Here is a 12,396-nt window from a genome sequence, read left to right on the forward strand (position 1 = left end):
TGGCCGGGAGCGGCCACTGCACTCCAGTCTGCGCGACAGAGTGAGACTCCAACTCAAAAATAAATAAATAAAAATAAATTTTAAAAAGGCAAAGACCATCTTCCTTTAACAAATTAAAAATAAATCAGCTTGATTGAATTCCAGATGGCCAAGTGCACCACAGCTGACAAAGATTGGATGCCATGGCCAGGCTCGGTAGCCCAGCCTGTAATCCTTGCACTTTGGTAGGCCAAGGCGAGTGGATTGTCTCAGCCTGCGGGTTCGAGACCAGCTTGGGCAACTTGGTGAGACCTCGTCTCTACAATAAGTCAAAAAAGTTAGCCGGGCATGGTGGTGTATGCCTGTAGTTCCAGCTACTTGGAAGGCTGAAGCAGAAGGATCACCAGTGCCCAGCAGGTTGATGCTGGGGTGGCTGCAAGCATGCCACCGCACTCCAACCTGGGTGACAGAGTGAGACTCCATCTCAAAAAAAAATTGGATGCCGTTTTCCTGGCCATCTTAACCAGGTGGTGGCTCATGTCTATAATCTCAACTACTAGAGATACTGAGGCAGGAGGATCACCTGAGCCCAGTATATACACATACACACACACACAAATGAATGGATCCTTTATCCATTAAAAAAAATAAAAGAAATAAAAACCATTCTTCTGAGAAGGGACCCCATGAGTTTAACCTAAGCGCTACTTTGTATGTAGAGAGAAGGAAGCCATGGTACCCTCTCCCCCCCCCCAAGAAAATTTCACTGGCCAGCTAGGTGCAGTAATCTCAGCAATTTAGGAGATGGAGGCTAGAGAATTGCCTGAGTTCAGTGGTTCGAGATCAGCCTGGGTAACTTGGCAAGACCTTGCCTCTACGATAATTTTTTTAAAAATTAGCTGGGTGTGGTGGTGCATGCCTGTGGTTCCAGCTACTTGGAAGGCTGAGAGGAAAGGATGGCCTGAGCCCAGCAGATCGAAGCTGTGGTGGCCATGAGCATGCTACTGCTCTCCAGCCTGAGCAACAGAGTGAGACTCCGACTCAAAAGAAAAATTCACTGGTCTATGGCAAGATAACACTTCAGCACCATGGACAGAGCTTCCCGGACAAAACTTTCTCCTGGGTTCCCAACCAGTTCTGCCTGAGATCAAAGCCATGTAGAACAAAGATGCCTTCCTACCCCAACCTCGATAGCCCAACCGGCTTCTCCCCGTCGTCCCTTACCTGTCCTGCCAACATCTCATAGAGCAGGACTCCAAAGGACCACCAATCCACAGACTTCCCGTAGGGCTGGTAAGCAATGATCTGGTGGGAGGGCAGAAGGCAGGGAGTCATGATTGGTTCTTCAAGAAGTCCAAGACCCCCTCTGGTCTCACCCTCTGGGAGCTCTGCCCACGTTAAGTGCTTTCAGCATAAGCTCTTTGCACTCTGAACATTTTCGCCAGGGCTCAAATCTTTGGAAAATTTAGGAAACTCATTAAGGTTGCCTACTTAGAACATTTCTTTGGTCTCAAACATAAACACGACCTCAGGGCCAAGGGCCAAGTCCCGCCCACCTGGAATATTTGGGATCCTAGACCCTCCTCTTCAAATGTCAGGTGTGTAGAACTAAAAGTGTCAGAGACCTGAGATTTTTAAACCTGAATGCACATCAGACTCATCTAAGGGGTTGTTTAAAATTTAAAAAAAATATATTTTCAGGATGGGCAGTGCAGTGGCTCATGCCTGTCATCTCAGAACTTTGGGAGGCCACAGTGGGAGGATCACTTGAGCACAGAAGTTTGAGACTAGCCTAGGAAACAGAGAGAATTCATCTCTACCAAAAATTTAAAAAATTTTTTTAAAATAGCTGGGTGTGATGGTGAGACCCTAACTCAAAAAAACAGGCTTTTTAAAAATCAAAATAGTGCCGGGCTCAGTGGCTCAGCCTGTAATCCCGCGCCTTTGGGAGGCTGAGGTGAGTGGATTGCCTGAGCCCGCGGGTTCAAGACCCGCCTGGGCAGTGAGACCTCATCTCTACAATAAATCAAAAGATCAGCTGGGCGTGGTAGCGCATGCCTGTAATTCTGGCTACTCGGAAAGCTGAGGCAGAAGGATCACCAGAGCCCAGCAGGTCGAGGTTGCGGTGGCCAGAAGCGGCCACTGCACTTCAGTCTGGGCGCCAGAGTGAGACTCCAACTCAAAAAAAAAAAAAAATCAAAATAGCACATATAGTCAGGCATGGTGACTCACGCCTGTAATCCCAGCACTTTGGGAGGCGGAGGTGAAAGAATGGCCTGAGCCCAGAGGTTCAAGACTAGCCTGGGCAACATGGCAAGACCTCATCTCTAAAATAAATAAATAAATAGCTGAGCGTGGTGGCATCTATCTGTAGTTCTAGCTACTTGGAAGGCTGAAGCGGAAGGATCGCCTGGCCCAGCAGGTCGAGACTGCGATGGCCTGAGCGTGCCACTGCACTCCAGCCTGGGCGACAGAGTGAGACTCCAACTCAAAAAACAAATAGCACTTATGCCCCCCAAATTTGTATAACTATAAGCATATCGATTTAAAACAAAACAAAAAAACCCTAAATGTTCCAGTTGTGAAGAATTCCAGGCCAGGTTCGGTTGCTCAACCTGTAATTCCAGTACTTTGGGAGGCCAAGGCGAGTGGATTGGCTGAGTCTGCAGGTTTGAGACCCACCTGGGCAACTTGACAAGACCTCCTCTCTACAATAAATCAAAAAGTAGCCGGGCATGGTAGCCTGTAGTTCTGGCTACTTGGAAGGCTGAGGCAGAAGGATCGCTGGAGCCCAGCAGGTCAAGACTGTGGTGGCTGGGAGTATGCCACTGCACTCCAGTCTGGGTGACAGAGTGAGACTCCAACTCAAAAAAAAAAAAAAAATGTGTATACATTTTTTGGCACTCTGTATATATACAATAGTGCTGGGGTCTCACTACATTGCCTGGCTGGTCTTGAAATCCTGGGCTCAAGTGATCCTCCTGCCTCAGCCACCCAAAGTGCTGGGATGACAGGTAGGAGCCTCCGTGCCCAGGCAATATGCACATGTTTTCAGTCTTCCACAGGTGATTCTGATTACCAGCCAGGCTTTGTGGCCCCCAACATCGATCACTTGGGCACTAGAACTGATCACCTGGAAAGATCAAGGGGCAGCTCCTCAATCCCAACCCCCTCCCCAAACTAGAAAGGTCAGGTGTCTGCCCTATCCACGTATCCATTCTTTCAGAACATCAGTGCTGCCCCCTTAATAAAAGCAAAGCCATGCCCCTCCCACTTAAAATCCTCAGGGAGCCGGTTTGGTGGCTCAGCCTGTAATCCCGCATCTTGGGAGGCTGAGGTGAGTGCATTGCCTGAGCCCGCGGGTTCAAGACCCGCCTGGGCAACTTGGCAAGACCTCATCTCTACAATAAATCAAAAATTAGCTGGGCGTGGTAGCGTGCGCCTGTAGTTTCAGCTACTTGGAAGGCTGGGGTGGAAGGATTGCCGGAGCCCAGCAGGCGAGGCTGCAGTGGCCAAGGGCGGCCACTGCACTCCAGTCTGGGCAACAGAGTGAGACTCCAACTCAAAAAATAAATAAAAATAAAAAATAAAAATATAAAATCCTCAGGGATGGCATCTGCTCTCCCAAGACTCTTGGAGATCTGATCCTGCCCTCTCCGAATATCCAACACATAGCTGGGCACTGTGGTTCATGCCTGTCATCCCAGCACTGTGGGAGGCCAAGGCGGGAGGATCACAAGAGCCCAGAAGTTGGAGACCAGCCTGGGCAGCACAGCAAGACACCTGTCTCTACAAAAAGATATTTAAAAAATTAGCTGGGCATGGTGGTGCATGCCTGTAGTTCCAGCTACTCAGGAGGCTGAGGCGGGAGGATCTCCTGAGTCCAGAAGGTTGAGGCTGTGTTGAGCCATGATCGTGCCACTGCACTCCAGCCTGGGCAACGGAGTGAGATGCCAACTCAAAGAAAAAAATGTTCACCACAGGCCAGCCCACTTAGATCAGAGACCCATGTACAATACTTAAGAAATGCACTTCTGTCCACCTGAATATATCAGGGCACGCCCTATCCCATCAGAATATCGAGGGGACATCCTTAGCATGTTGGAGTTCTCGGGGGCAGGCCACCCCCACTCAGAGCCCACCAGAAATAGTCTCCACTTTCCTAGAATGGCCAGGAACTGACCCTACTCAATATTCCCAGAAGCTGGCCCCCTCAGAACATTCACCCACAGGGGCCACCCACGTAACTATTTAAAGACCCAGCTCTGCCCACTCTAAACGCTCAGTGCACAAGCTCACCTGCACTGGACGCTGGTGGGAGGACTCACTGGGCAGGAACGCCCCCAACCCCTGATAAGGCCCCGGGCCAGGCCTCCCCCAGGATGAAGAGTAGACAGTCAGCCACGCCCACTGAGAGATCTCAGAGGCACGCCCTAAGCAGCAGAGTTTGGGGGGTTACCTCGGGGGCTATGTAGTCCGGGGTCCCGCAGAAAGTGCGGGTCGTCGTCCCTGGGAAGACGTTCTCCTTACACATGCCAAAGTCAGTGATCTTGATGTGACCCTCAGCATCCAGCATCACATTGTCCAGTTTTAGGTCCCTGGGGGGATTGGGGGCAGGGGGGAATCGAAAGGAGGGTTGAGTTCAGCAGGCTGGTGCCGCATGTTCAAATCCCTCCCAGAATGCACCTCAAATTCATCTCTCCCTGTATGCACATCAGACTCACTCAAAGGCCTGGGAGGCCGGGTGTGGTGGCTCACGCCTGTAATCCCAGCGTTTTGGGAGGCTGGGGTGGGAGGATCGCGTGAGCCCAGGAGTTCAAGACCAGCCTGGGCAACATAGCGAGACCCAGTCTCTACAAATAAATAAATAAATTAGCCAGGTGTGGTGGCACGTGCCAGGAGTCCGAGTTATTCAGGAGGCTAAAGCAGAAGGATTATCTGAGCCCAGGAGGTTGAGGCTGAGGTGAGTCTGAGTAGCAGAGTGAGAGCCTGACTCAAAAAAATATAAAAGAAGAAAGGTCTGGGACTGCTCACCTGTAGATGATGCCCTGGTTGTGAAGGAAGAAGAGGCCGATGGCGATTTCTGCCGCATAGAACCTGAAGAAGCAGGTGGGAAGTCAGGAGGCCCATGGCTGGACCCGCCCCTGTCCCAGCCCTTCTCTCTTGACTGAGACTTACGCTGCATGAGGCTCCTTAAACTTGCCCAGCTGCTGAATGTGGTACATCAAGTCTCCCCCGGTGACATACTCCATCACGAAATACAGGCGATCCTGGGGAGGTGTGGGTGGGCTTAGAGGCAGGGGCACTCGGGACGAACATGCAGGGCTCTGGCTCCATTCAACTGGCAATCCAAAGCACCTGGCCACACTAGCTCCCTAGGGACTCTCAACCATCAGCTACTCCAGCCCGCTTTCTCTGAATTGAAGATTGAGGCCTACACCATTCACTGGAAATCTGGGGATGCCAAAACCTCTTTCACACACACATGCAATTTTGGCCACCTATTAGGAACCAAAGTTATTCAAGCCTCACCTGCCATTCATTTTTTTTTTTAATCTAGGAAGCTGACCACGCTCATTCAGAGCCCCTGGAAGTAGAGACATGCCCTCTCAAAACCTTGTAAATTATGACTCCTTACTCCATGCTGACATATCAGGGAAATGCCTCTTTTCTGACACGTCCTTCAATCAGAATCTGAAAATGATGACCTTCACACTCAGTGCCTAATTCTGGGCACGCCCACTAAGAAGGCATTCTTTTCCACTGTATCCCTTTAGCTCAAAAATCCAGATGCTGGCCACACCCTAACTCCAGACCAAGCTCACCGGGAAAAAAGGCATTTTGGCCCCATGGGGGTGGGGAGGGAGCCCACCCATCTGGCCACGCCCCCAGAGCGCCTGCACTTGACCACACCCACTCAGGGTTCCACACCCACTCGGGGACCCCACCCATCGGGCTATGCCTCAGAGCACCTGCAGTTGGCCATGCCCACTTGGGAGCCCTACTAATCTGGCCACGCCCCCAGAATACCTGCCTTTGACCATGCCCACTCAGGGTTCCACTACCTAGCCAAGCCCCAGGGCTCCTGCATTCTGGCTGTGCCTATCCAGGATTCCATCCACCAGACTACACCCCCAGAGTGCCTTCATTCTATCATGCCCATTCAGGCGTCTATTAACTCGCCACGCCCCAGAGGGCCAGTATTTGGCCACACCCACTCGGGGGCAGCACCCATCTGGACTTGCCCCCAGAGCGCCTGCATTCTGGCGATGCCCGCTCAGCTTTCCATGCACCTGGCTATGCCCCTAGAGCGCCTGCATCTGGCCACGCCCACGGGGCGGGACCCGGTCATCTGGCCATGCTCCCAGAGCGCCTGCATTTGGCCACGCCCACTCTGGGCCACACCCCCCCAGCTACGCCCATGCTGGCCACGCCCCCAGAGCGACTGCATTCTGGCGATGCCCACTCAGGGTTCCATTGCCTCACCACACTCCTAGAGCGCCTACATTTGGCCACGCCCACGTGTGGGGGGCCCAGCCATCTGGCCACTCCCCCAGAGCACCTGCACTTAACCACGCCAACCGAGGACCCTATCCGCCTGATACGCCCACTGAGAGACCACGGGTTATTTTGCCTTGCCCTAAACTCAGAATCCCAAAGCAGGTACCCAGGCCATCCAGAAGGGGATGAGGCAGAGTTCCGGAGACAGCCTCCGCCCCCTCCTTCCTTACCGGGGTCTGGAAGGTGGAGTGGAGCTGGGTCAGGAAGTGGGGCCGACCACCAGGACCTCGGCCCCCCAGCGCCAGCACGCGTTTCTCCACCAGGGTGCAGTCCACGTCGTCATCCTGGACGATCACGTCCTTTTTCAGGATCTTGATGGCATAGAGCTCATCGGAGCCCCTGCGCTCAGCCAGCATCACCTGTGGACACAGGTCCAAAGGGGCCAATCCATTTGAGAACCCAGTGACACAGGACCTGCTCCCTCTCCCTCAGGGATACAGAGAAAAAGGACCCCAGGCCTTTCCTTCCTTCCTCAAGGGACTGGGTGTCCTGCCTTGCCGCCCACCCCCTCAGGAAATGTCCCCATCTTTAAACCTCTCTGCACCAGAAACCAAGAGGCCCAATCTAACCCTATTAGGGGATGCAGAGGGTCCACTTCCTTCCTAAGGACCAGAAATCTGATCTCCCCATAGACATCCTCCCCTTCCCCACAGAGGCCCAGGAATCCAACCTTCCCAAAACTGCCTTTTCCTAGAACCATGAGGAAGCTGAAGTCCGAGATGTGCAGGCGTCCGGGGCTGGCCCCGAAGAAGCAGCGTTTGGAGTCGGTGGGACTAGGGGAAGGGGAGGGAATAGGAGAGGAAGAGGGACCCATCCGCACCCGCTGTGAGAAAGGGAAGACAGACACAGAGTTAGTCAGATCCCACACAGGGATGGGAAGACATCCCCAAGAGAGACAAAAGGGATGGGAGAGACAGAGACAAAAATGGTCACCCTCCCACTTTGTCTTTGGCTTACTTAGTTTTCTTTGCCTCCACATAGCCTGGAGGGTTTATTTACTACTTGGCTAACTCTTAGCAAGCTTACTATATGCCATCTCCAGAAAACCCTGCCATTATCCCCATCTTATAAAGACGTTAAGTAGCTTGCCCAAAGTCACACAGAAGGTAAACAGCAGAGCCAGAAATCATACCCAAGCAGTTCAGCTCTAGAGTTCTGTTGTTCTCCGCCTCTAAGCCAGAATCCCCTAGAAGATTTGGCAAAACAGGGCTGGGCGCAGTGGCTCATGCCTGTAATAATTCCAGCACTTTGGCTGAAGTGGGAGGATCACTTGAGGCCAGGAGTTCGAGACCAGCCTGGGCAACATAGTGAGACTTCATCTTCACAAAAAAAATTTTTTAAAATTAGTCGAGCATGGTGGTACAAGGCTGTAGTCCCAGCTGAGGTGGGAGGATCACTTGAACCCAGGAGTCAGAGGCTGCATGAGCTGTGAGCCTATCACTGTACTTCAGTTTGGGTGGCAGAGTTAGACCTCGACTCAAATAATAATAATAATAATAATAATAATAATAACAACAACAAGAGCTGGGCATAGTGGCTCACGTCTGTATTCTAGTACTTTGGGAGGTGAGGTGAGGATTGCCTGAGTCCACAGGTTTGAGACCAGCCTGGGCAATGTGGCAAGATCTCGTCTCTACAGTAAATCAAAAAATTAGCCAGGTGTGGTGGCACACGTCTGTAGTTTCAGCTACTTGGAAGGCTGACACAGAAGAATCATCTGAGTCCAGCAGGTCAAGGCTGCGGTGGCCATGAGTATGCCTGGGCGTCAGAGTAAGACTCAACTCAAAAAAAAAAACAATAACAACAACAAAAAAGATTTGGCAAAACAGATTGCTGGGTCCCACTCCCAGCTTTTCTAATTCTGTAAATCGGGTGGGACCTGAGAACTTGTGTCTCTAAAAAGTTCCCAGGTAACACTGCTGCTGCCAACCTGGGGACCTCCCTCAGTTTCAAGCCAGGGTACCTTCTCTGCCTTTTCCTGTGTTGGCCCTCAGGAGGGGGGCCCGTGACTGAACTACCATAATGGCTTCCACGCCATCCCTCTCTGAGGACCGCTGCCCTTTCTAATGCTTCCTCTCCTCAGCAGGCAGAGGGACCAATTTAAAAATAAATAAACCAGGTCACGGCTCCCCTATGCTTGTAAATCCTTTAACTGCTTCTCTCTGTGGTGAGATTTCCTTCCATGTGACTTGCAAAGCCAGCCTCTGACTGACCCTGCAGGTATCTCTTCTCTCTCCCCATCCGTCCATGGTCCAGCCTTCCCGACTTCTTTCCCAGCTCAGGGCCCAGCTCTCTCCTTCCCTTCCCTCCCTGTTACCTCCCAAGCATCCTTTAGACCTTGACTCTAGCCTCACTTCCCAGAAGCTTCTCCTGACTTTTTTTTTTTTTTTAACTGGGTCAGTTGTCTCCCTCACGACCCGTTGCCACCATGGACAGCGCCTCGGTGGCACCTGTCTTGGTAATTTACACCTATCTGTGTGACTATCTGCTTGTCGCCTGTGAGGTCCCTACAGCAGGGGACTGTTAGGTACTCCAAGACAGTGATAGTGCCAGGATATAGCAGGAGCCCGATAAGTATTTATCAACGACGCAATCTTGTGCAGAAGAGCAGTCTGCCTGGACTCAAACCCCAGCTCTGCCTCTTGGTGGGATATTTCCATCGCTTCATCTCCAAAGCAGGGATAATAAGGACTATCTCTCACCTGCACAAGCTGTGAAAATGTCTACACTAACGAATGCAAAGTTCTTAGAATTGTGCCTGGAACCTAATAAAGACTGTTTGTGGCTGGGCATGGTGGCTCACACCTGTAATCCCAGCACTTTGGGAGCCCAAGGTGAAAGGATTGCCTGAGCCCAGGAATTTGAAACCAGTCTGGGCAATATAATGATACCTCGTCTCTAAAAAAAACCCTGAAACTTAAGAAGACTATATTTGCCACATTGTTACTCCCAGTACCCGCCCTCCAGGGTCTGACACTTTGTAGGTGCTCACTGGTAATATTTACTGGCACCTGCTAAACCGTGGGAGACAGCTGTGAACAATGACAGGGACACACGCCATCCCCAACGTCCTGCCTCCAGGCCTGTGCCCACCATCTGCTGGGTCTCCCTAGACTAAACCCCTTTATGTAAAATGCACAGGAGATTATTCCTGCTGATCTCAAAAGACTCCACCTCTCTCGGCCAGAATTTCCTTCTGCAGTCATTCTTGTCTCCAGCAAAGCTCATTCTCAAACTAGTAATTACATAAAAGAACCACCGGAGTTTATCTGATGTGCAGACATTTAAGCCATCAGAGAGATTCTCACGTAGTAGTGCTGCAGAGAAGCTGGGGAAATAGGTTTTTTGTTTTGTTTATTTTTTGGCAGAGTTTCACTTTGTTATCCAGGCTGTGCAGGGCCACCATCATGACTTACCCCAGCCTCGACACACTGGGCTCAGGTGATCCTCCTGCCTCAGCCTCCAGAGTAGCTGGGACTACAGGCAAGTGCCACCATGCCTAGGTAATTTTTTTATTTTTTTTTTGTAGAAATGAAGTCTTATGATGTTGCCCAGGCTGGTCTTGAACTCCTGGGCTTAAGCAATCCTCCAAGGGTGGCCTCCCAAGTGCTGGGATTGCAGGTGTGAAGGAACCACCATGTCCGGCCTTTCTGTCCTCCTTAATGTTTCTTCTTCTTTGTATTAGTTATCACCTTCTAATATATCATCATATGCTTATTTATTTGATTTTATGTCTTCCTCTGAGAGGAAGTTTCCCCATGGGGAGAGATTTTTTTCCTGTCCATTCCCTGTTGTCTATATTATAATCTCCAGTGAGTAGAACCATTCCTTGCACACAGGTGCTCAACCAGGTGTGCTTTGAAAGAGTAAATGAGCCCGGCGTGGTGGCTCACACCTGTAATCCCAGCACTTTGGGATGTGGAGGTGAGAGGATTGCCTGAGCCCAGAGGTTTGAGACCAGCCCGGGCAACTTGGTGAGACCTCGTCTCTACAATAAATGAAAGAATTATAGCTAGGCGTGGTGGCACATGCCTTTAGTCCCAGCTACTTGGAAAGCTGAGGTGGAAGGATAGCCGGAGCCCAGCAGGTCGAGGCTGCGGTGGCCAGGAGCATGTCACTGCACTCCAGTCTGGGTGACAGAGTGAGACTCCAACTCAAAAAAAAAAAAAAGAAAGAAAGAAAAAAGAAAAGAAAGAACGAGTGAATGAGATAGAGAGCATTACTTCCTTCTGCCTGGAAATCTGGTCTCCCTCTCCTTTATCTGTGAAATCCTCCCCTTCAGCCAGGTCTCAGGTCTCCAGGAAGCTTTCTCTGACTCAGGCTGTGCCGGGACTCCCTCATGCCTGAGGCTATCTCCATGACCAAAAGCTTTCCTTCTTGCAAATGTCTCCATCTGTCACTTTCTCCAGCCCTAGGAGAGGAACTCCCCCAGAGAATGACCTGGTTCTACTCCCACAACAGGGCCTGGCCATGATACCTCAGAAAGCAGTACTCGATGAGTGAAAGAGAGAGAAAGGTCACAGTGATTGATAGATTTAGAAAAAACAAAAAAAAACCTCAAGGATCAATTCAGGTGTCACCTCCTCTGGGAAGTCCTCCCTGACAACACTCCCCCAGGCTGGGTGAATGCTTCCTCTGGGCTTCTTGAGTGCCCTGGGCTACCTCTAATTTAGGACATATTCCTGTATTTTAAGGATCTGTGACTGTGTCCCTACCTTGGGGAGTTGCTTGAGGGTCAGATTCACCTCTGGATTCTAGGATTATTCAGCAGGCACAGGACAGACCTGGCACAAAGTGTGCACTCAAATGTAGAATTAAAGGCAGAAATCAGAGGAGGGACAAGTGGAAATGGTGGAAGGAGAGGGAGGGAGGGAGGGGGAGAGAGAGAGGGAGAAAGAGAGAGAAGAGAGAAGGGGAGTGGAAGGAGGGAGGGAAGAAGAGAGAGAGAGGGAGAAGGGGGATGAAGAAGGGAGGGAGAGAGAGGACAGGAGAGGAGAGGAAGAGAGGGAGAGAAAGAGAGAGGCAAAAGAGAGAACAGAAGAGGAAAAGGAGGGAGGGTGGAAGAGGGAGGGAAGAGAGGGAGAGGGCAAGAGAGAAAGAGGAGGGGAGAGGAAGGAGAAAGGAAGGAAGAGGGAGAGAGGGAGAGGGAGAAAGAGAAGGGGGATGAAAGGGAGCAAGCAAGAAGAGGGAAGAGGAAGAAGGGAGGAAGGGAGAGGGAGCAAGGAAGCCAGGTAGAGAGGGAGAGGGAAACAGAGAGAGAGAGAGAGCTCTCAGCTTTACTCACCTCATACAATTCCAGAGGATAGTTACAAGCCTGAGGGAGAAGAAAACCAGAGTTGGGATCCCAGGAGAGTTACAGGATTGCCTTAGAGCAAGGGCTAGTGGCCCCTAATGCCTTCAAGTCATGGGGATGGACGTGAACTACAATTCCTATCAGACCTTGCGACTAGAGTCCCCTAGAAAAGCAGAGGCAGGAACCCCAAGGCCTTCTGGGAATTGTAGTCCCGGGGCCCACAGGTTCCCCGAGGGTGGAGGGAAGGGCCAGCTCTGAACTGCGGGAGGCTGGGCTGGGCTCCCGTGGGGAAGCCGGGGTCTGGGTACCTCAAACTTCTGGAGGAGGCTGCAGTTGTCAGCATCAGCCACCGGCACATTGTAATATTCGCCCTCCTCCTGGTTCAGTAACTTGTACCTGACATACAGACGGAGACGGGAGGGGGAATTGTAGGGCGGGAGACGGGGCACCCATGGGAGAGGCAGAGACATTCGAAGGGAGGAAACAGACACGGAGAGACGACACAGAGATGGAGAGAGAGTAAGCGTAAGATAAGGAGAGAGGAAGGGGGAAGGGGGGAGAAA

General features: G+C 51.4%; 1 protein-coding gene across 1 annotated transcript in view; it reads right to left on the reverse strand.

Moving 5' to 3' along the window:
* Window positions 1-12,396, reverse strand: part of PRKCG (protein kinase C gamma) — a 29,353-nt gene that overhangs the window by 5,179 nt on the left and 11,778 nt on the right. Inside the window, exons 8-15 of the mRNA XM_021706909.1 lie at window positions 12,142-12,229; window positions 11,825-11,854; window positions 7,211-7,363; window positions 6,711-6,899; window positions 5,158-5,249; window positions 5,014-5,076; window positions 4,439-4,577; window positions 1,204-1,284 (exon numbers count right to left, since the gene is read on the reverse strand). Coding sequence (XP_021562584.1) covers window positions 1,204-1,284; window positions 4,439-4,577; window positions 5,014-5,076; window positions 5,158-5,249; window positions 6,711-6,899; window positions 7,211-7,363; window positions 11,825-11,854; window positions 12,142-12,229 — 835 coding nt within the window. The remainder of the gene's footprint in view (window positions 1-1,203; window positions 1,285-4,438; window positions 4,578-5,013; window positions 5,077-5,157; window positions 5,250-6,710; window positions 6,900-7,210; window positions 7,364-11,824; window positions 11,855-12,141; window positions 12,230-12,396) is intronic.

The sequence above is a fragment of the Carlito syrichta genome, unplaced genomic scaffold, assembly GCF_000164805.1.
Source record: "Carlito syrichta isolate Samal-C Ts95f unplaced genomic scaffold, Tarsius_syrichta-2.0.1 Scaffold316208, whole genome shotgun sequence".
Classification (NCBI taxonomy): Eukaryota; Metazoa; Chordata; class Mammalia; order Primates; family Tarsiidae; genus Carlito; species Carlito syrichta.